The following is a 24982-nucleotide window of genomic DNA, read 5'->3' on the forward strand; positions in this document are numbered from 1 at the left end:
TGCTAACAGTGAAGTTGTGAGACTGGAATATAAGGTAGAAGGAAGATGATACTAGTAGACAAGTCAATTGGAGGAGGTCTAGAAAGTGGCTCACTTTCAATCAGAACAGACTTCAGAACTGGACTCTATACTGCTGAAGTCTGCGTTTGAGGTTACAACTACTGTTGGCTCCTCCAGAATTCCAATTTATGTTACTGGGATAATGAATGATATAAAATCAGTGCTATCCCTGAGGAGCCAGGTTAAGGGGTTAGAAATGTGAGCAAGGTTTTGGTCATATGGTTACCTATGAAAAACTATAAATAGGTGACAAAATTCCTTTCCATTAACTTTCAATAGGATATTAGAGGATTTACATTACCTCAGTCAAGACACATGAGATATATTTCTTTGTCCTTAGCACCTTTTATTGAAGTATGACCCTTGATGACAATCTGACAGGCATACCAATGCCGGCCAGGAAGGGAGTGGTGGAGGACACAAATGCAGAAACAATAAGACTCAGAAAAATAATAGCTTGACATGGGATAGATGACCCCCAACAATTGTACAACAAACACTGGTTCTTTATCTATAGAAATTGCCCCCTGCCCCACCCCCTTCTAAAGATCTACTAATCTTCAAAGAATATAATATGCTGTTTCAGAAATATTATTGGAATAGGTAACTCCTTTGGCAAACACAGTGGGAGCCACCAAGCTCCAGACAAGAGGAAGTGGCCAGAAGTGTGCCCAACTTCCTTCATCTGAAACTTGCTACTGGCAGAGCAGCACCTTTAGGGAGGCTGGGATTAAAGTTGTGGCTCTAGTGTCCCTTGACAGCTTTTTGGCACATGAGGTTAAATGGAAAACAGAACCTAAAACTGGCCTTGGAGGAGGCTTTTCATCTTTTCACCCTCTGTGTTCCTCTGCTTCCAGTCTTTCCCTTGTGAGGACTTTATTTTCAGTGTCTCTGTCTCCTTCTCTTGGATTCCCATTGAGCATGTATAGCTATATCCTGGCCAAGTCTGAAGCCAGTTAGGATTCAGGAAGACTCAATTACCTAGGCCCCTGGGAGTGAGGAGTTAGAAGGGACATGTTCTAATAGCTCTTTCTCTTTATATAACAACCACTGTACTTACCTATTACTCACTGGGGCCTGAATGAGTGTTTGAAGGGAGAAGGCAGAAGTCAAGACCAATAACTATCTTTGTGGAAATTCCTTGGCCTGCCTTCCAAACTGCTACCCCCTGGCAGGCCTTTGTGAAAGGCAGAGCCCAGGAAATGAGAATGGATTTACAATGAGATGACAATGCATCTCAAGTAACAGTGACAGCTTTGCAACACTATCTTTCATAATGGGACTATGCCACCAGTGCTGGGCATCAGTGCCTATTAAGTAGTTCTCCTCTGTCTGCCTAACTTGAGCAGTGAAGTAAAACCTGCAATACAATTGAGCAGTGAAGTTAGGGTTATTTTATTAAGATCTTTGGAGACTGTTCTGCCATGTACAAATGAGCATCCTTGTGTTCTGATTCCAATTCTAAAATAATTTGAGGTGGGATGAGGGACAAAAATAACAGAGTCAACAGTACTTTTAGTGTGATTAAATTTAAGGTGCAATCACTCAACTGCTCACTAGAAAAACTCAGACTATGGTTATAGTGTCCAGGTGAGCGTCCACTCTTTTCCCTGGGCCTATATTTCCAAAAAGCTGTTCTAGCCACACACACACCCCCCTTATAATCATGGACTACATCAGCCCGATCCCCTCAATACAGGACATCTAAACTTACTCATTGTTTGTCTTAGAGCCTGTTTTTTCAAGATGGCAGCCACAGCCTATATTCAAAGCACCCCTGCACCATCCTCTACCTTCGCTTTGTAAGCCTACCTTTACAAGCCATCAGCCTTCCTGAATAAAGTAAAATTCTCCACTTGGGGGGAGAATGGCAGGTTGACATTTTAACTGTTATTCTGACAGCAGCAGTGTACTAATAGCATACCTAGCCCCTGCCCCCACTTCAGGATACCCTGCTGGCCAAGATTCTTCCATTGTTTTCAAATACAATGAGAAGGAAACGGAAGTTAGGAGCCAGTATTTGTAGCAACAACAAAGTTCCTTGGCAAATTCTTTTAGTTAAATGAGGTACTCCTGCTGCTACAGTTAACCTCCAAGGACAGATACTAAGCACTCAGAATAATTCCGCACTAACTAGAATAGATGCCAGGGCTTGCTGGGCAGAGCTCTGCAATACCAAGCATAGGCCCTAGTTAGAAAGGGATAGGGGACTGAGCTGTATAACTGGCAGAGTTTGGCTACAACTCCCTGCCACTGCCAAACTGAAGGCTTTTCCAGGATAGAAACTGGCTCCCTGTGTTAGGGTCTAGGCAACAGCAGCAGTATCAGTTGTTTGTCTGCTTCAGATCCTGGCTGGATCACATTTTACTCGGAGGGACTGGCCCTGGCTGGAGTTTTCAGCTACCATGAATTTGGGTTCCCTGAGCCAGGACATAGGCTGAGAAAGCAATTAGATAGAGGAACTCCTCCTGAGCTTACCTCTTCCCTTTCCTTAGCTTTGAGACTGTAGAGAAATAGGTGGATCTTTGTCAGTTTCAGATTTCTTTGGTTTCAAAAAATAAATAAGATAAAATTGAAACCTATTGGGGAACTCTAAGCTCATGGTTATCCATACTTCAAAGGAAGTATAGAGAAAGGCACAATGAGGAAGCTGAGTTCAAGGTGAAAACTTCTTTCTTAGACACTTGTTAGCTATGGTGAGAATAATTCGAGGTCTTGGCACCCGCTTACCTAGCTATGGTGAATTCAGGCATATCTGCTGCAAATGTTTTCTTCCTGGGCAAACTTTTCACTTTCTAACACCACTCTTCTCACTTTGTTAGTTAAAAGAAAAAAGAAAAAAAACCCACAATAAAACAAAAATAAATAAAATCAAAAGGCCATTTAAAATATAACAATTAAGAACCCCTTCCCCCCAATCATGAAACTTGTATGCAGAAGTCAGCTTTAGCAGAACTATTCATGGCTCATAGTGTGAAGCCCTTAGGGTAGGCATGTGTAACCCCTAGCAACAAAAGAAAAGATGAAACAGGAAGTGGTAGACCCAAAGTCTTAGGACAAAAGGAGGCCACACTAGCTAGGGCTGAGAGTAGGTCTCTTCCCCCTCATGTAGATGTTGGGGAAGGTGGGGATGGAGCCAATTTCATTAAGCCTAGATCCTCCCAGCAGGGCATCTAGGAATCCCAAACATTTGCTCACATTCTGTTAAGTGTAATTTCTCTTCTACTTTACAATGAAAATCTTGAGTGAGGCCTTGAAATTTCAGTAGGTGAATGCCCTCAGGATAGCAAGATCTCTGTGGGAAATGGCTGGGCCATGAATGCTGGGGCAGAGTGGAGCCACATACGCAGTTTCTTTCTGAGCCTTCAGAAGCTGATTATGGTGTGGGTGGGTGGTGAGTACATGATGTCTCTGATGCCCTAGTGCAAAGAAGAATGAAGGCACTTTGTTGGTTCTGTATGTGATGAGTGCTTGCTGTGCAAACTGTGGGAAAGAGAGTGTGGTTGTATAATCACAGTCTGCTACAGCTTTTACTTCTTGCTTCTACACTGTAGGGTAGAAGTTTAGGTCCTCCCTAGTCTCTTAGCTGGTTGGGTGTACTGCTAGGTAAGGGGCAGTGAGAGACATTCGGGCTAGAGGATATGGAACAAACTGCTAACTAACTGCTATCTATTTGCTAACAAACTGCTAACAAAGATTGAAAGCATTTCCCATTGTGGCTGGGCAGGGATGGCGTGGGCAGTCTGCTGGTGGAATTAGAAATTGCTGGGTCCCAGGAGTAGGCTTTCCCTGAGACATTTGAGCTGCTCTTCCCCGAGCTTGATTTTCTCTTCCAGCTCTCGCTGTTCAATGATAAGAGCAGATTTCATCTTCACAAAGTGCTGGTAGTCTTGGAGCTGGTCCTGAGGCAGGTAGCGGGAGACCATGCCAAACACCAACTTCTCCCGTCGATCCACATGCTCTTTCAGCTCCTTGGCATCTGCCAACTGCCCTGTCAGCTGCTGCTTCTTCTCTATCAGCACCAACTGGGGAAGCAGAAGACCAATTAAAGGCCATTCCAACTACCAGTCATCTAACTCAGTGGTCTAATGGGGGTGCTGCCACAAAGCAACTACCCATTCTACTAACTGATCATTCCTGGATTTTCTGCCCTGAAGTTTATCTTTATGCAATAGCCTTTCTTTCCTGTAGCAGGGAGAGGGTGTACACAACAATGATTCTGGACAGGGGAATATACAATACCTTTTTCCATCTCTAAGCTGCTTTTAATCAGTGGATCACCACTGATGTAGGGGTTGGGGAAGGCTCTGAAAAAGCCACCTCAGACCCCTTCTATCTTGTGAATGACCATCACTGTGACAATGCATTCAAATGGTATGTGTTTCTGCATGGGTATATGGATGTGTGTCTATGTAGCCAGGTGTAGGCACATGCATTTGTGCCTTTTATTGTGGCTTCAAACTTGTTTGCAAAACCATTTGTATACAAGCTATGGAACTAACAGCCTCCCAATCACAAGTGAAGTACTTGTGGTTTCACAAGTACTTGAGGTTTCACAAGTACTTAGTGAAACCTCTCCCTCCAATTAAGTTGGGGAGGTGGGAGACAGGAGGGTAGAAATTGCTGCTGCAGCTACTATTTTTACTATTGGCAGCTAGCACTGATTCAGTGTTTACTCAGTTTTGGGCTCTGTTTTAAGACATTAACATGAAAATGGGAGGGAGGTGGGGAGCATGGGGGGGTGGGCAGGGTTGGGAATATAAGACAGAAAGCTGTACTTGAACAAGAATTAAATTAAAAAATTATAAAAAAATTAAAGAACCTTTTCAAGTAAAAAAAAGACATTAACATGATTGTATAATTTAATTCTGAAACCCTATGTGGTAGATAGTGTGTTCACTCCATTTTTAAGGGATTGAAATGGAGTGAGGTTAAGTTGCCCAGAGTGACATTGCTAATTAGTGTTAGACTCAGAATTTCAAGGCACTTAAAAGCCAGTGCTCACACTCAACACTAGACTACCTCCCAGACTGACCAAACTTGAAAGAGGAAGCTCTGAGAAGAAACAGATGACATTTCCCTCTATCCACACCCCGGAGACTCCAACTTTACCTTCTCCTGGTTGGACTCTGAATCAATGCTGTTTAGAGCATTTTCCACCCGTGCCAGTCGTCCAGAGAGTGACAGCAACAGGTTAACCACTTTGTCCAGGTCCCCAATAAACAAACGGTATTTTTCAAATTCATTGGACTTGCAGACAGCTTTTAGGTTAGCTTCCACCTCTTCCCCAAGGGCAGAATTGGCATTGATATCCTCCAGCAATCCTCGCTGGGCCTCCCGCAGGACAGAAAGTTTTCTGCCAATGCTTTCAATAAGCTGTATCTAGGAGAAACAAAGAGAAGGAGGCAAAGGATGAGAATGGGGACTGACAGAAACTGATCTGTTTTTGTAACCTCTGTTTTGTGATCCAAGTAACAGATGGGCTTCACCCTAGTCACTGGAAACAAAAGAAACCTGAGCAAGTCACAAGCAATTCTAATTTTCAGGACAGGTACCTTGTCTCTCATCTTTTAGAATCTGGGAAGAATCTCTGTGAACACCAAACTTCTTAGCATTAGATAATAATGGTATCCATGGGCTAATACAAAATGTAACTTAATAAAGAGTTGCTGAAAAAAATGAAACTAGACCACCTTTTTACACCATAGACAAGAAAAAATTTAAAATGGAATAAAGACTTAAATGTAAGACTCAGAAACTATAAAAATCCTAGAAGAAAACATAGGCAATAAAACCTTAGACTTTTTCATGGCAATATTTTTTTCTGATATAGCTCCTCAGGCAAGGGAAACAAAAAAAATAAAACAGATGGGACTACATGACACTAAAAGTTTTTGCACAGCAAAGGAAAACATCCACAAAATGAAAAGACAACCCACAAAATGGGAGAATATATTCACCAATAATATATCTGATATGGGCTTAATATCCAAAATTTGTAAAGAACTCAGACAACTGAACACCAAAACCACAAACAACCCAATTTAAAAATGGGCAAAGGACTTGAATAAATACTTCTCTAAAGAGGACATACAGATGGCCAATACACATGTGAAAAGATGATCAACCTCACTAATCATGAAAAATGCAAATTAAAACCACAATGATATATCACCTCACTGATCAGAATGGCTACCATCAATAAATCAACAAACAGTGTTGGTGAGGATGTGGACAAAAGGGAACCCTTGTGCATTGTTTGTGGGAATGCAGACTGGTGCATTCCCAGGTGCGCTGTGGAAAACACTATAGAGTTTCCTCAAAAAATTAAAAATGGAACTGCCCTTTGATCCAGCAATTCTACTTGTGGAAATATATTCAAAGAAACCTTAATATATGCACACCCCTATGTTCATTGAAGTGCTGTTGACAATAGCCGAGATTTGGTAGTAGCACAAGTGTCCAATAGTAGATGAATGGGTAAAAAAAAGCTGTGGTATATTTACATAATGGAATACAACTTGGATATACAAAAGAAGGAAATCTTACCTTTTGCAATAGCATGGATGGAGCTAGAGAGTATTGTGCTAAGTGAAATAAGCCAGTCAGAAAAAGACAAATACCATATGATTTCACTTATATGTGGAATCTAATGAACAAATTAAACTAACAAACAAAATAGAAACAGACTCATAGATACATAGAATAGTCTGACAGCTGTCCGATTACATAGGGACTGGGCACTGGGTGAAAAAGTGAAGGGATTAAGCAAAAAGAAAGACAAAAAAAGAAAAAGAAAAGTACCTCAAAGACACAGAAAACAGTATGGTAATCACCAGAGGGAAAGAGGAATGGTGGGTAATGGAAGAGGTAGAAGACAGTAAAGAGAAGCTAAATGGTGACAAAAGGAGACTTGACTTGGGGTGGTGAACACACGGTAAAATATACAGATGATGTATTATAGAATTGTACACCTGAAACCTATATAATTTTATTAACCAATGTCACCCTCATAAATCAAACAAACAAACAAATAAATAAATACTTGCTGAGACTATTTAATAAACAGAACTTGAATGCTTATGAGAACATAGCTTGAAAAACCATTGTCATCAATTATTTGCCTATTTCTTCATTCATTCTTCTGTCCACTTAAGTACCTCCCATGTTCACGGCATTAGGGTAGATCTTCCCCTCAGCTTAGCTTTTGAGGCCTTTTGGATAATACTCTGAGTTCTAGAGTTGTAATGACTATGTTCGACTTAGAGCTCTGCAATTTCCTAGCTATGTGACCTTGGGTGAATTTTGTTATGGAGTTTTACTTTATCTGCAGAATGGGGACAATTGCAGTACCTTCTTCATTGAATTATAATGAGAATTCAATGATAAAATTAATGCAAAGGGTTTAACATAGACTAAGTACTCAGTAACAATGGGCTGCTATTATTGTTATTCAGTTTGGTCCCACTCTACCATTCTAATCTTACTTCTCAGAACCTTTCAGGATTAGCTCCTCACTCTCCTCTGAGTTCACAACACTCATACTTATGTTCCTGATTTGCTTATGTACCTCTACCCGATCTTTATCTCTTCACTTTGGCTAGTCCCATTCTTTCTTCTGAGCCAAGCTTTGCCCCTACCCTCCCTGCTGAAAGCCCCTACCTCATAACTCTTCTCTCAATAATCTTTTTTATTTTTGGAACTCTATAATTTCTTGGAATTAGAAGCCTGAAGTTGTTCACTTTCTGTTTCATATATGTGCACATGATCCCTCTCCTACTATTGATGAAACTGTAGGTTTCTGAAGGGCAGTAGTGCCTGTGTCTTCTGACTTGACTCCCCTATATGTGTAACCAGTTCTGGGACTGCACTCACAGGAAGGAAGGTAGTATGGTTGAATGGAGTTTTGGAGTCAGGGAAACTGGAATCCAATTACACCTCCTGAAAACTGTGTGACCTTGGATGAGATACCCAGTCCCACTGAAACTTCTGTTTTCTCATCTGTAAACTGAAGAAGTGCCTCCTCTCCCCCTGCTCCCTGTTCTTGTGTGGATTAAATGAAATCATAGAGGTAAAATACTTAGTAATGCCTAGCACATTAAGCATTTAATACATGTTTACTAATGCAGCAGCTGCTACTGTTATTGTTATTATTGTCACCTAGGTATTACTACTACTATTATCTGGGTTTGAACCCCAGCTCTGCCACTAAGCAGTGACGTGACCTTGAGCAAATAACCTTTCTGTGCTTCAATTTCCCCATCTAAAAAATAGGATACCAATAGTACCTACCTCATAATAATGTTATAAGAATCAAATGATTCTACTGCTGGGATTATACCCTAAGAATCCAGAAACAACAGTTCAAAAGAACACATGTACCCCAATGTTCATGGTAGCATTATTTACAATAGCCAAGTGTTGGAAACAGCCTAAGTGCCCATCAGTAAATGAGTGAATCAAAAAATGTGGTACATTTACACAATGAAATACCACACAGCAGAAAGAAAGAAGGGACTTCTTTCTACCCTTTGTGACAACATGGATGGATCTGGAGAGCATTAAGCTAACTGAAATAAGCTAGGCAGTAAAAGACAAATACCACATGATCTCACCTATAAGTGGAACCTAATCAAGAAAACAAACAAATATATTTGCCAATGATACCTCAGACAAAGTTTAATCTCCAAAATATACAAAGAACTCACACAACTTCACTCTAGGAAGACAACTAACCCAATTAAAAAATGGGGAAAGGACTTGAACAGACACTTCTCCAAGGAGGACATACAGAGGATCCAGAGACACATGAAGAGATGCTCAATATCGCTTGCTATCAGAGAGATGCAAATTAAAACCACAATGAGATACCAATTTACACCGGTGAGAATGGCTATCATAAACAAAGCAATAAACAACAAATGTTGGAGAGGGTGTGGGGAAAAGGGAACTCTGGTCCACTGTTGGTGGGATTGCAGACTGGTCCAACCATTATGGAAAACAGTATGGAATTTTCTCAGAAAACTAGAATTGGACTTGCCTTTTGACCCAGCAATTCCACTGCTAGGGTTGTATCCTAAGAACCCTAAAACACCAATCCCAAAGAACCTATGCACCCCAATGTTCCTAGCAGTACAATTTACAATAGCCAAGAGTTGGAAGCAACCTAGGTGCCCATCAGTAAGTTGAATGGATCAAAAAACTATGGTACATTTGCACAATGGAATTCTATGCCACAGAAAGAAAGAAGGAGCTCCTACCTTTTGCAAATCATGGATGAAACTGGAAAGCATTATGCTGAGTGAAATAAGCCAGGTGTTGAAGGACAAATACCATATGATCTCACCTTTAACAGGAAGCTAAACAACAAAACAAACAAGCAAGCAAAATATAACCAAAGACACCGAAATAGAGAACAGGCTGACAGTGACCAGAGGGGAGAGGGGAGGGAATTTCAGGGGAAGTAGGGGAGGGATTTAGAGGAACATATATAAAGGATACATGGACAACAACTGAGATGGGTGGAAATGGGAGGGAGGGGGGAGCACGGGGGTGGGATGAGATGGGAGTAATAGACAGAAAACTGTACTTGAAAAATAATTTTAAAAAAAGAAAACAAACAAGTGAGCAAAATAGAACCAGAGACATGGAAACAAGAAACATACTGACAGCAACCAGAGGGGAGAAGGATAAGGAGAGAAAGAAGGGTAAGGGTCTAGTCAAAGAAAATGTATAAGGGACCCATGGACATGGACAACAGGGTGGGGATTGACTACGGGAGCTGTGAGTGGGGGGTGGACAGGTTAGAGGAGAGCAATGGGGAAAAATTGGGACAAGTGTAATTAAACAACAATAAAAAATTAAATGAGTAAATACATGCCACATGCTTAGATTAATATTTTGTATATAAGATGTATGCTTCAGTGTTTGTTTTATTATTATTCCTGCACTGGCACTCTGAACCATTGGCTTGTAGTTTTCTAGAGTGTGTTCCTTTCTAGTACTTTATTTAGACATACCCAAAGTGACCAAGACCAAAAGAACTTGTTCTAAGTTCAGAGTCTCAGAACTTGTCAAAGTTTAGGAGATCACCATGATTTTAGTGTGAAGTGTAATAGGTTTATAGTTAGAAAAATTCCAAAACCCAATGGGAAGGAGGGATCAATGATATTAATGCAGCAATACAGTTAGATGCCAAGAGGCTCCCAGTTATATCCTTACCCTCTCCTCTCCCAAATAAAATGCAATGCCAAGAACAAGGGAGGACTGGGGGCCAAATGATCAACCTGGCCCCCAAATCATCTACCCACCCCAGCTCTTATATTCCATAGATCTGCCAGGATGAAAGTGAAGACACCCCTTTGTTTGTTGGCACTTGGTCTTTGCAACCTGAACTTCAATCCTGGAGAAAGTGTAGTGGGTAGAGCTGTGGAGTCATTGAAGACCCAGGTAGGACTGAGCTGCTTTTCTAGTATATTCCAAATCAGCATCATTCCACACCTATCTTCCTCAGAGACAAAAACTGTTCCAGCCCACCCATAATCACTTCAGATCACTGTCCACTGTTCTGTACTTTGCTATTTCTAATAATTTCTCTCTTTTTCTGGTCAGATTTTAGTAGGTTTGCTCATAATAAAAGGTTCATGAGTAAGGCAGGAACAGCCATGCTATCACTAGGGAACATGAAATCCAAGGAAGCAAGTATTGGATCAATAAAACTGATACCACCACACTTCCAATTTTTTCTCTGACATTTTGTTCCAGATTAGAAAGTGGTGGTGGGGTCTCTTGCAAATGGCCCTGAGTTTCCCTACAGGTCATATCCTGAATGGGAAACATGAGCAGATGACTAATTTACATTGAATTCAGATGTTCACAAAGTGGTAAATTGGGCCGTTCAGGTTGCTATGAAAACCCAGTTGTTTATGAAATAAAATGGGTAAGTACAGGAAGGGCAAAGTGATTACAGGAATCTGATTAGACAACCAGGATAGTGGTACTTAGAGGAAGAAAGGGGAGGCTTGGAACAACATTTCCATTTATCTATTTAATATTTTAAGAGATTACTGACTATATTTGCAAATAAATACTAAAGTTCACCAGCTTATAATTTTTCCTTTTCTTTCTTAGTCAGTCTATTCTCTCTCCCAGAAAGTTACATAGAGAATACAGTCAGTGATTGCCATTGGTTAGGGCTCAACTGGAAAAAACTCTGATGTGCCATGGGCAGTGAGTTTCTTAACAAGGCTGGCTTATTTCAGAGGGACAGCCCAGCAGAAAGTCAGACAGTCTTGACTTCAAGTCTTGAGTCTACCACCTAGTCTATAACCCTGGACAACTTAGTCCTCTCAACTGGTAAAAAAGGTATAGTAATGTCTACCTTATAGAGTTGTTTTAATGACTAGAGAGACACTGCAGTGATGATTATGATTACTACTACCATAATTACTATTATTGACCAGATCAAAAAGAGACTGGAGCCCTGGCTGGTGTGGCTCAGTGGATTGAGCACAGGCCTGCCAACCAAGGTGTTGCCAGTTCGATTCCCAGTCAGGGTGTGTGCCTGGGTTGCAGGCAAGGTCCCCAGAACAGAATACAACCACACATTGATGTTTCTCTCCTTCTCTTTCTCCTTCCCTTCTCCTCTCTGTAAAAATAAATAAATAAATAAAATCTTTAAAACAAGAGAGACTGGAGTTGTATTTGAGAAACCCAGAGAGGCTTTTTGATTGTCATTCCTGTAGTTTACAGAAATGTACCAAGATGTACTAAAGAACCTAGAGGCCAGGGCAACCTCTAGACATACTCAAGCTAAATACTGAAAAGTCTCTAAGGTATTTTTTTAAAAATTCACCTTTTTTTGAGCCAGTTCATGGTCCACTTCCTCCTCTCCTAGGCCAATCTCTGCCATCTCAGGTTGTTCTTTCAACTTGTTTAACAGCTCTGCCTTGGCCACAGAAATATTGTAATAAGCTGAGTAAGAGGTAGGGATCCCTGGGCCCCCATGAGGAGGTGGGAGGTGCTGAAATTCTTGTCTGTGGGAAAAAGAATGACCATTTGAACACCTCTGTTGAGAGGCTGCTGACCTTTCTTGTTTTCAGTTTCCCTATTTGTAATACAGTGGGGCCCTGCTTCACCAAAGAGTTGTAAAATAAGAAAATGATGGACCAGGAAGCAGGTTCAAATGTAAACAAACCACATAAAAGCTATCTAAAAGCCAAATCAAGGCCAATTTTAAGACCTTAAAAGGCAATTTCCTTGCCACTGACTTCTGCAACTACAGGAATTTCTTTAGAAATCATTTGGTTTGGTCATTGACATCACACTAAAATCCAGAAAAACTGACAGGCCCCTAAAGTTCTGGGCTTATCATCAATTACCCACCTTGGTTCATGGCACCGGAATATGGATCCTAAGGGAGGGGCTAGGTGGTAGGGTTGTATCTGACACCTCAGCTATCCGTTCTCTTAAGCCTGTTGACTTCCCAACTATCTATCCTGGACCCTGACCACTGCAGCTCTATTTAGTCTGCTTGCTTGCAAAAACAACACCTCCTGGCTTTCCTGAACACTGATCATTTCTTCTTTCCCAGTGGTGTAACTCCTGCTTAAAGTGGTCCCTCCATTGCAGATCTTCCACAGCAAAGAGATCACCCATGACCTTAGCAGGTAGTCACCATGTTAGAGGCTGGGGTTAGCAACCCTGCCAGGGACTTGTCACAGCCCACCATATCTCTCATGAGCTATCTTGATACTGCCTGGATTCTAGTAGGCCTTTGGCCTGAGAAGGAATAGCATCTCTCCACTTCTGGTATATCCCCAAATGCCCCAACCTCCTCTATAGTTGGACAATAAAGTGGGGAGGGAATGGAACCAGTAGCACCAAGGGGCTTGACAAGTGCAGCAGCACACCCTGTTGTCTTGGGTTCACTGAAGCCCATGGGGCAGTGGTGCTGCTTCTTGGAGCCCCAGACCATCAAAGAGAACTGCTCTTCAGGAAAGAAGTAGCTCTGGCTCCATGCTGTCTTGGGTTTGGAGTCTTCTGCCATCGAGGCTTCTGGTCTGGTATGAGGAAGGAAATAAAAATAAAACACTTCAATGTCAGAATTCAGAGACAGGGGCAAATAATTTCACCCATAATTTATTCAAGGGGGAGGCCCACCCCCTCTTTCTATATTCTTATTGCCTATCAGCCACCCCCACCTGTCAGTGTCATTGCCCCTTTGCTAACCTCTAGCTGTTTGAAAGGAAAAATAGGAAAAACTCATTAGTCATTTCTGCAGCTATTTGCAGCTCTTAGATAAAGGTCAAAAATAATGGTTGAAATGTTCCCCAGCTATTTACTAATTCATACTATGCTGTCTCGTAATTCATCACACAAAGAAACTCTGGCACACCAACATTCCTCATCCTAGATATTCATTTTACATGTAGGTTTTTAAGCTAATTACACTGATACAAGAACACTATTAGCTAACATAACACAGTGTTTACTATGTCCCAGAAGCTGTCCTATGCTGTGTGTATGTGGCAGGATGGGAGGCGGTGTAGATACAGATATAAAATTTAATGCTCATGACAACCATTGTACAGGCATCACAAGGCATTGAGAGGTAAAGTAACTTTCCCAAGGTCAATGTCAGGCCCATGATGTAGATCTAAGTGACCTAACTCCAAAATCTGTGATTTTAGTCACTATGCTATACTCCCAAAGGGACAATTTGACAGCATATAAAACTGTGCATGTAAGAAATTTTCTGACTGAACTATATCTATGTTAGCAGAGAAAAGAGAACATTCTGGAGGGCATATAATGTATAAGATAGAGAATTCCTATCTATAAGAAAAATATTTAAGGCATATGTGAGCATTCTGATGCAGGAAGTACTGGATTTAAAAAAAAAAATGTATCCCTGGCCAGGTAGCTCAGTTTGTTGGGGTGGCATCCCCATGTGACAAGGTTGCAGGTTCTATCCCCAGTCAGGGCACATGCAGGAGTCAACCAATGAATGCATATGTAAGTGGAACAACAGATAGATGTTTCTCTTTCTTCCCTTGCTATCTCTAGAATCAATCAATCAATAAATTTTTAAAAAAATATGTGGCTGTATGTCAATTATATTTTAATAAAACTGGAAAAAAAAAATATATTTTAAAAGGATGTGCTAATTAGAGACACAGTTCCCCAGCAAACAGAGCCCTGTGTACTATGTCCTAGGGTTCATTTCCTCATAATCTCCCCTAAAAAGTCAGGGTTTACAGGAGATTTGAGAACACAATCCAAATTTTATAATAGACATTGAAGACAAAATCAGATTCCTTCTACAGAACACTAAAAGGAAATGCAAAGAGTCCATAAAGCAAGCTATACCACCACCTGAATCAGTGTTATTAGACTTAACTAACACTCAATAATTCCATTAACCTGATTCTAATTGTATCCCAGAATTTCGTAACTGAATAATATGTAGGTTACAGAGATAATCTGGGTTAATTTAGATTCAAAGTATTACATGTGTACTTGCCTCTAACATTATTCTCCATTACAAAATCTTAAAGCCACTTCCTTCTGGTTAGAACCCTGTATTATCTGAGGATCTGTAATAGGTTCTTCTTGAGGAGTTCAGAAATCCTGGGATGATGTAGTGGGTATAGTGAGCCAGACTAACTGAGTTCTGGCTACCTGTGATGTTCTACAATTTACCTGTGCCTCATTCTTCTCATCTAAAAAATGTAGGAGACTAATGGTATCTGTTTCATAGGTTTGTTGTGAAGATTGAATCTATCAGTACATGAAAGTGCTTAGAACAATGCTTGGTACACGATAAGCAAGCAAAAATATTAGCTATGTTGGGATTGATGCTGTTCCTTAAATTGCCATCACTCAAAGAAGCATCTTAGTTGACTTTTTGCAGCCACAAACCAGAGATATATGCAAATAAATTCTTCCCCTGGCATTGCATAGTCATGTTTTAAAAAAATCTCTGGAACAAGTTACAAGATCTGGAACAATAGCAATTTCTTTTTTCTCTGGCCAAAGTGCCAAGGTGAATGGACACATATAAAGGAAGCAGGACCAGGAAACTGATAAGGGTACTATAACTACTATATCCCATACATATTACCCTACAGGACATGGTGGGGGAGGGGCTTGTCAAGGCCTGGCTTACTATAAGGACAAAATCTCTATGAGACAAAAATAGTGAAATAAGCATGGATGTGGGAATCAGACAAATCTGGTTTTGAATCTTTGCTGCACAATTCTGACTTATTTGGTCTCTTATTTTGTTCAGCTTTAGGTTTCTAATCTGTCAAATGAGGATAATAATGTCCCTTAGGGCTGTTAGAAGGATTAAATGAAATAATGAATATAAAATTACTAGCAGTGTCTGACACAGAGCAAATGCTTAATTCATGTTCATTCATTCATTTATTCTTTATTCTTTTTTTAGAATTTATATTTTATTTTTTATTGTTGTTCAACTACAGTTATCCCCATTTTCCCCTCACCACTCTCCCCCACCCCACCCACCTCTACCTCCCACACTCAGTCCTAACCCTCTCCTTTGGCTTTGACCATGGGTCCTTTATACATGTTCCTTGACGACCCTTTCCCTTCTTTGACCAGTTATCCCTATCCCCCCTCCCCTCTGGTGACTGTCAGTTTGTTCTATATTTCAATGTCTTTCTTCTGAATATTAAGTACTTATTATGTGTTAGGTCACCTTCCCTTCTACCTGCTGTGATAGATAACAATTATAGTCGCTTTCCACAAAATGTATTTCAATCACAATAAGGATCCTTCCCAGATAGATGGGCAGCTTAAGAAGCAGCCACTAGTTATCTGATAAGAGATTCTCACTGTTTCAGGGAATCTGGCCCTGTAAGTGCTGTGCTTGTGGCACTTTGGGCTACAAAACCTTAACTAGCTCCAGATAGCCAAGTAATGGTTTTGCCTGTCTGTAAAAGACATGATAAGAAGGTACTTCTAATATCAACAAGTCTCGGGCAGGTTCTTTCTCTAAAGGGATTTAAAGAAAGCACTTAGAGGATAGATACGTACCCCCAACCTTCACTCCCAGCAGAGAGTGGGTTGAGCTCTCCAATGGAGGACTGGCAGAGCTGAGAGCCAAAGCTCTTTTGCTTTGGAGCAAAGAAGACAACCATGCATTGTAGGGCACACATAAGAGCATTGGGACAGTGAAGAGAACAGACACTGGGAGTCCTGCAGCCAGATGACACTTCTGATTTGGCCTCCCTGATCAGGTAGGCCAAAGGTATGTAGCTCACCCTGTCAGCTACCATGTATTGCCCACTGAAGCAAATGCAAAAAGATAGGTGAAACAAGGGTGGGGGTAATGGAGAAAGTGGAAGAGGAAAACTATGTTCTTAGCCATTGTGAGGAATGATCAGGACATAAAGCACCCAACCTCCTGAACACCTTTTATGCTGGAGTGTTTGGAAGAGTTTAAAAGTCCAGGCAGGTGCTAGAGCAAATGCAGGTCACTTTGTGACCTGGCTTCTTATTCTGAAGAACAAGCATAAGAAAAGGTAAAAAAGTACCTGAACCACACACTTCCAGGAAAAGCCTAGTACAGACAACAAGGCCTTCTGGCTCAGGGGCAAGAAACTGATGCATATCTTAAAGACAAACTGGAAAATAATAAATATATTTTGATAGTGGTATTTAGGGATAAGAACACAAATAACTACAGTTAACTGAGCACCTACTATGTGCTAAGCATGGGGCTATGTCCTTTACATAGATTAACTTTATATTCACAACAACTATATGCAATAGGTATCATTATGCCCACTGTCCATGTGAGAAAAACTGGGGCTGGGAACAGTCCAAGGTCATGTAACTGGTACATGATGGAGGTTGAATTTACACCCATGCTGCCTGCCTCTTCAGGGACTTAATGACCTAATAAGCACTTACTTGGAGGGATCAGTGGTCTCCTTCTCCGATGTCCTCCAAAGCCCACCAATGCCATAATAGCAAGGTGGCTGAGCCTTCTCAGGTTGAGATCCCAAGTGGCCCCTTATTGGAGGCAGGAAATCATTGGAATGGTGAGCAAAAGACTCTTGCTCTGCTGGGAGGTTTTGTGTGCTCTGCCTCGAGACCTCCAGATGACCAAAGCCCAGAGGTTGTGGCTGCTCCAGGACTCTTTCAGTGTTGAGAGCACAGGAACCAATGATTTCTGAACTGAAATACTGGGGTGGCAGCTCTTCCTCCTCTCTTCCCTCTTCCTCCTCCTCCTCTATCCCCCCCTCCTCTTGTCCTTCATCCTCCTCCTCCTCTTCTTCTTCCTCCTCTTCCTCATCCTCTTGCTGCTGCTGTTGCTGCTTCTGTTGCTGCTGCTGCTGCTGCTGCTGCTGCTGGGCTGCACGGAAGAGCCTGTACTTCTCCCAGTTGGGAGGAGGAGGACGAGGAGGAGGAAAGGCCTTCTTCTTGGTTCCCAGAGGATCTAGCTGGGGTTCATCAACTTTGGTAAAGAGCTCCCTCCTTTGCTGCGCCCAGGCTTGAGAGCTCTGTGGCTCCAAGCTAATGTGGCTCTCTGAGAAGGCACGGCTACGCAGTGGGTGGGGCATGGAGGCCATAGAGCTCCCCTCCTCATAAACTGAAGTTTCCTCTGGTTTTTTTGAAGAGTGCTTGAAATCTCCAAGGAGGTCAAGAGAAGAGATTGCTCGGTAGCTTGACAAGTCCAGTGCTGAGTTCTCAAGGCAAGGATGGAAGGGGGTTGCCCATGAAAAGCTAGCCTTAGAATGAGCCATTTCCCTGCAAAAGAGCAGATGGGGATTGTGTAAAACAGGCAAGTTGCAGATGATCCCATATTTTTGATGACATCACTTATGTAAAATTTAAAATGGGCACAAAATGATGTAACCTATGTAGTAAATGTAATAATAGTAATATATAATGTCTTAACATATTTAATCCTCATAATAACCCTAGGAAGTTGCTATTATTATTGTCCTGACAGCTGGGGAAATTGAGGCATGGTCAGGTTAAGTAACTGTCTCAGGGCCATAAAGCTAGTTAGTGGCAGAGCTATGGTTTGAACCTGGACAATCTCTAAAGTCTGAATACACACACCACTTCAGTCTGTTTGTAACACTCAGATTGAATGTGCTATATACTTAGGCTTACAAGTCTGCTTATCTTGTTTCATCTGTTATTTTGTTTTTAATTATGAAACATTCAAATATTTATAAACATACAGAGATTGCTAAAATAAATATTCATGTTCCCACCTACTGCTCACAATAAGCACATCTTAATACTTTGCCATTCACTGATGCTTTATAATGTTTTTTAAGAAATGAAAAGTATCCTAGTTTCACTCCCCACTTCTATTCCCCTGTTGTTTCTCTAGATGCAAGCTATCTCATAAATTTGACAGGTATACATTCTGTTCATGTTCTGATACTTGTAAGAAAAAACATCAAACAGAACATTTATAAATATCTGCTATTTTGAATTTAAAATATCTCCTTCTAATATAGTTCCAGTCAGAATTCTTGATAGAAATTTTTAACTGTAGAATTTTAAAATTAGCTTGTAAAGTAAAACATGATATAATATTAAAGAGTACTTGCTACAAAAGAAATGGGGGATGAGTAAGGGGTTAAACATATTATAAAGAAATTACAGTGAAAACAGTACATTCTGATTGGTGGAACAGGAAAGAAAGCCCAGAAACAAATGAAACTATTTAAACATCATATATAATTGACCTTCCATAACACGGAGATAAAGAAAGATCATTTAATATATCTTTTTTGATGCTCACTGGGGGGCATTCTTTTCATTGTTTTAGAGAGAGAGTGAGAGAGACAAACATCAGTGTGAGAGAGAATATTGGTTGCTTCCCATAAGAGCCAGGACCAGGGATCATATGTACTGGCCAATGGGAACTGGATCTGCAACCTAGGTATGTGCCCTGACTGTGGATCGAACCTACAGCCTTTCAGTCACAGGTCAATGCTCCAACCAATTGAGCCATACCAGCCAGGCCTAATAAATCTTTTTGGAGATAACTGCAGAGCAGTAGTATTTGGAACTATACCATGATACACACACACACACACACACACCCACACACACACACACACACACATATTTCAAAATAAATTCCAGATTTAAGGGTGTATGTGTATAAAATTTAAATATATATGTTATATATGTATATAATATACATATAAGAAAAAACTTAAAATTAAATTCATTTGTGAAGAGAAATAACATTCTCATCTTATAAGCAATAGAAGAAAATATCAAAGGGAAAGGAGTCCAGGTTTATTTCAAAATGTATAAAAATATTTACAAAAAGTCAAACTTGTATATGCATATGATGTATATATACATATTATATTTATACATAATAAAGAGTCACCAAAGTCAGAGGACATCTATTAAGCTCATAAAGCCAAAAGATCTGGTTTCCTGCTGTAGCCTGTGAGCAATAAGCATCATTCTAAATACTGCCTAGTGGTAGGAAATTCCAGCAGTTCAATCAAATCATCAGACAGAATATCCATTCAATAGTCATGATAAATACTGAGAACATTTCTTTAATAATTTACATAATGGCAGCCAAGCTCAGATAGAATGGAATGCAAAAATATCCTTCACTCCCCTCATCTCCAATCCCCACCCTAGCTAGTTCATCAGTCACATAGATCAAAAATTTATATCCACACATTCCCCACTCTCTTCTCATTTAGGCCTTATCCCACCTACAACTTATTTAGATTAAAACAATCTCTTGTGTACAAACTGTTCCATCTGGCATTTTCCCCTCATGAAATAAACAAAAAAAACCAAGGTGGTAGGCAGAGAAGACTATCCTGACCTTATCTAAAATAGAGATGACATACTTAATTTTCCTTTTTCTATTTTGTTCTTTCTCAGAGGATACATCATGACCTGAGACTCTGTTACATACTTATTTTCACTTGTTTATTCTGTGGTCCAATCTCTAACTCAAATATAAGGTCCACACCTGCACAAATCTCATGTGTTTCATTCATCTGGTATCTAGTGCCTAGCACACAGTAGGCATTCAATAAATACTTGTTTAATAAACCAATTAATGCTAAAATGGGGGAAAAACAGGGGCCATGATGTTCATATCCTTAAAAAGTTGAATTAAAGGCAAAAAACAATAAAGACAAAAAAGGGCACTATAATATTAACAATTAGAATAGATGATGGAGATCTAACTACTCTGAATCTTTACATACCAAATAACAGAGCATGAAAATTTCTAAAGCACTTGAACAAGAATTAAATTAAAAAATTTAAAAAAAGAACACACACACAAAAAAAAAAGAAAAGAAAATTTCTAAAGCAAGTCAAGGGGATGTAAAGTAAAACATAGGGAATATAGTCAATAACATGTTAACAACTAGGTATGGTGCCAGGTGGGTACTAATCTTATCTGGGCATTTACTTCATAAGTGATATAAATATCTAATCACTATGTTGGACACCTGAAACTAATATAATAGCATGTCAACTATAACTGAAAAAAATTACTGGAAATTTCCTAAAACAAAATCTATAGAAAATGCAAAGGTAGAAAAAAAGCAGAAACAAAACATGACATTGTTTCAGCTGATGACAGATTTCACAGTCAAAAACTAATGGAGCCCTGACTGGCATGGCTCAGTTGGTTGAGCGTTGTTCCGCAAAGCAAAAGGTCAATGATTAGATTCCAGGTCAGGGCACATGCCTGTGTTGTGAGCTGGTCCTCAGTAGGGGCACATATGAGAGACAATCGATCTGTGTTTCTCTCACACATCAATGTTCCTCTCTCTCTCTCTCCCCCCTTCCCTAAAAATAATAAATAAAAAAATAAAAAGTAATGGAAAAATCTAAATTTATTCATATACTAAAAATTGACTACTTTTTAAGGGCCCATGAACAATTTAAGAAATTGATTATATATTAACCTAAAAAGTAGAGTAGTACAGAGAACAGTATCTAGTCATAATTTAGTAACACTTTAACAACAAAAATGAAAAACAAAAAAAAAATCCAGCATAAAAAATTAAAGGGAAAATATTTTCTACTCTAGTCAAAGAGGAGATCTAGTTTGAAACTGTAGAATACCTTGAAAATAACAACAATGAAAATATGAGAAGCTATAGAGGATATGGTTGATTAAAACAGTGGTAATAGGAAAAATTATAGAACAAAAATTTAAATAAATGAATTAAGCATTAAACAAAAAAGGTTAAGAAAAGAGGCACAAAAATAGACCTAAGCAAAGCAGAAAGCAAACTCACGGCACCAATCAATACACTGGAAAACAAATGACAGAACAAAAAATTAAAGCTAAAATCTAGTTCTTTACATGAAAATTAAAATAAGACAGATAGACCACTTGCTAATCTAATTAAAAACCCAAATGCAAAAAAAATATATAGAAGAATGAGGTTATCTAAACCCACCATTACCATAGAAAAAATGTTGATAAATTTGACCAAAAATTAAAAGCACACTCACATGCTCTTGTGTTAATTCTAACCTTCAAGGAACAGACAACCCCAATGCTATTTATGCTTCCTAGGCTCTGGAATCTAGAGAATAGAGCATTTAGAAAAGAATCCTCCAAAGTGTCAATACCAAAACCCATAAAGATACATAAAGGAAAACTAGAGACCATTCTAATATAAAAATACTAATGTATTTTTTTTGCATTTAAAAACATGTCAGGACATTAGTACATACAAGGAATTTATTAATAAACTCCAGCATATACTGATGGCACATACTTAAAAAATTCTTTTGGAGAAGGGTGGATAATTCAAAAGATTGGAAACCACTAGTGTGGGAGAGTCATTCCTAACCAAAGTGGCTCCTAATCAGAATTACCTAGAGAAATTGTTTAAAACGCAATCCATGGATCTCAGCCCCAGAAACTGGAACTTAGTACTTCTGGTGGGGTCCAGGAACCCATATTTTAACAATTGGCCCAAGGGATTATAATACAAGTGGCTCAGGAACCATACTACGGAAATAAAGGGCCAGGATAAAAAGAATATATGAGTGTTGTGGTTTAGGGAATGAGGTTTGAAGACAGAGTTAGATTAGTTTTCAGTCTATACAGCCTTTTGTTCCAGTTAGATTAGTTTTCAGTCTATACAGCCTTTCTTCTACCTCTTGCCACACACATTCCTACCTTATATCCCTGCCTTTCTCCTTCTTTCCCATCTTCATTTGCAATCTCCAACTGATAAAATGCAGGCAGTGACAGCAACATCTCCAAAAGCCTCATTTAGGCCATTGTCCCACAGCTATGGTAAGAAGAACCCTGCTTCATGACAGTAATCCAATTTTCTACTCTCTCTTTTTTCCCTAGCCAGGGCACTGTAAAAGCAATAGAGCAGAGTGGGAAGAACACATTGTCAGACTTGGGTCTAAATTCCAGCAAAATTTTAAAATCTGGTACTATAACTCAAAAGCCATACAATCGTGAGTAGAGTATTTAATTTACCTCAGTTTCGGTAAAATGTCTATCTTACAAAGCTGTTGTGAAGCTTAACTATATAAAAAGAACCTAGCAACAGAGAACAGACTGATAGTTCTCAGGGTAGGGGGCTGGGGGGCTGGGTGAAAAAGGTGAAGGGATTAAGCAAAAACCAAAACAAAACAAACTTCATACACACAGATAACAGTATGGTGATTACCAGGGAGGAAGAAGTAGGGGAGGTAGAAGAGGGTAAAGGGGGAATATATGGAAACAGAAGGAGACTTGACTTGGGGTGGTGAACATACAATACAATGTACAGATGATGTGTTATAGAATTGTATACCTGAATCCTATATAATTGTATTTACCAATGCCAGCCCAATGAATTCAATTAAAAATAAAATAAATAAAAATAAAAATAAGAAAAGAACATAGCAAAGATGTTTGGTACATGAAAGGTGATTAATAAGTGGCAGGACTATGTTTATTGTTAGAGTGAAATCCCTTACTCAGAACCACTGCATATGGTTGTACAAGTTATGCAGTGTACAACCTTCACTGCTGTATGCTTCAGCCTTGTTCTTTGTTCCCATTAAAAGACTTGGACTACATGCCCCTCTGGTTAATATTCAGACCTGCTTAATTGCTGAAAAATCAGGAGATCTTGGATCCCAGCTCAGCCACATAGCTGCCTAGCCAGGAAGCCCTGGCTAACCAAGGATTTTAATCCTGGGGTCATTTACTCACTCTTCCCATCCGTTAAAGAGGAAAGATAATAAAAGACAAGTTTAGGCTCAACTGCAGAGAGAAGATCAAAAGGACAAGGTATTCTAAGTTGTCTTGTTTAGGTACTAATCACTAAATCAGTCTTACAGAACTTACCTCTAGGTAGCCAACTCCAGAATCAGTTGGAAGAAAAGAGAATGCCCTTTTAGGGACATTTGGTACAGTGATTCATGACACCGTGGTCCTACCTGGAGGCACTGGGCTCCAAGGCAACCTGGAACTTGCTATTCTCTATATCAATTCTTTTTTTAGAAGCACTGCCTTCCCACTTACACAAGTTGTGTAGGACCAGCCTCATCCTTGCAGAGATACTTATATCAGGGGAACAGAGTAAGCAGGACTCCAGAAAGGGGAAGAACTGCCCTTAATGGGATCAGCTGGACCAATGGATATACAAGTCATTCCAAACTGTCACTGAATATTACATTGTGCAAAAGAAAAAAAAAAAAAAACAATATAGCCCTTGCCTTTCCAGCACTAACAGGTGAAGCAAACTGGTGAATAGGAGGCTTCCACCGAAGTATCAGACTGATGATACTGGCCTCTAGAGGTCCTATTTTCAAAGGGCTCAAGTCCCCTATATGCACAGAAATCTACAATTCTACTTTGGGATCAAGTGGAGGACAATGAGCTTTATTAACAGAACAGCACTACTGTTTCTTACTTCTTACTATATGTTAGGAACTGTTTTAGGCACTTCCATATATGCGTTCTATTAATCTTCACACCAACCTCTTGAAGTAAGTACCATTATTGCCAGTTTGCAGAAGAGGATCCTGAGGCTTAGAAAGGATATATCACTTCCCTAACTAATAAGATGAAGTAGTGTCCAAACTGAAACTTCTTGCTTAATTTTACTCCATGGGACAATCCCACTGAAGCAAGGGCTCCTGGGGAGGGGCAAAAAGTACTTACACTACGTTCATCCCCAAGTGTCCATGAAGACTTTAGCTCCTTGCTGAAGACACAGGAGAAAGCATGAAGTCTAAGTATGAGAAAGAGCTTTATTGACACAAACAAGGAGACTACATCTCAAAAACAAAAGTAAATTGCCGACCCAGTTCTGGGTTGTTCTCTTTTCCTCTTGGTACAGGTTATCTTATCTTCTGATGAATAGATTTTTCCTTTTTTGTTAAAATCTTTTATTTTTGCCCAATAGTAATAGAAAATGAAAACCAAAAAAGCCCCCCCTGCCTCCTCCTTCACCTTTTTGAAGTTTTCTTGTTTGGAAATTTTATTTTTAAACTCCCCACAATAGCCTGTCATTCCAGCATCTCAGCAGCAAGAGTGCACAGATCCAGCCTCTCTCTCCTTTCCCTTTCCTCAGCAGCCAAAAGATAAGACTGCTCCAAGAGAAACAGCCACTCCCAGGTTATTACTGAAGGAAATACTTGCAAGATCCAGGAAGTGAGACACAAGAAGGCTATACAGGGAGGGGAGAAGGGTTCAGATGGTTTGTTGTTACCACCCTTCTCTGCTGCTAGGTTCACATAACTTCAAGTAAAGAACAATTAGTCTGGTAAAAACCAATGCACATAGTAGAACTGGCCCTGAGGCTCCTATAGCCTGTGGGAGGTTGGCACAGTGTCTTTTGAAGACATCTGAGAAGTCCTTGATTTATTTGGGCTGTTCTGTGTGAAGCTTAGCTCCCTC

The 24982-nt window shown here is 39.9% G+C and overlaps 1 protein-coding gene across 1 annotated transcript in view; it reads right to left on the reverse strand.

The window, feature by feature from the left end:
* Positions 1-389: 389 nt before the first annotated feature.
* SHROOM4 (shroom family member 4) overlaps positions 390-24982 on the reverse strand; it is a 253536-nt gene continuing 228943 nt past the window's right edge. The window contains exons 6-10 of the mRNA XM_037037763.1: positions 17002-17841; positions 12972-13121; positions 11915-12095; positions 5173-5442; positions 390-4085 (exon numbers count right to left, since the gene is read on the reverse strand). Coding sequence (XP_036893658.1) covers positions 3816-4085; positions 5173-5442; positions 11915-12095; positions 12972-13121; positions 17002-17841 — 1711 coding nt within the window. The 3' untranslated portion in view covers positions 390-3815. The remainder of the gene's footprint in view (positions 4086-5172; positions 5443-11914; positions 12096-12971; positions 13122-17001; positions 17842-24982) is intronic.

This window comes from Sturnira hondurensis, unplaced genomic scaffold, assembly GCF_014824575.4.
Source record: "Sturnira hondurensis isolate 20B ecotype Veracruz unplaced genomic scaffold, ASM1482457v3 Scaffold0023420, whole genome shotgun sequence".
NCBI classification, from domain to species: domain Eukaryota; kingdom Metazoa; phylum Chordata; class Mammalia; order Chiroptera; family Phyllostomidae; genus Sturnira; species Sturnira hondurensis.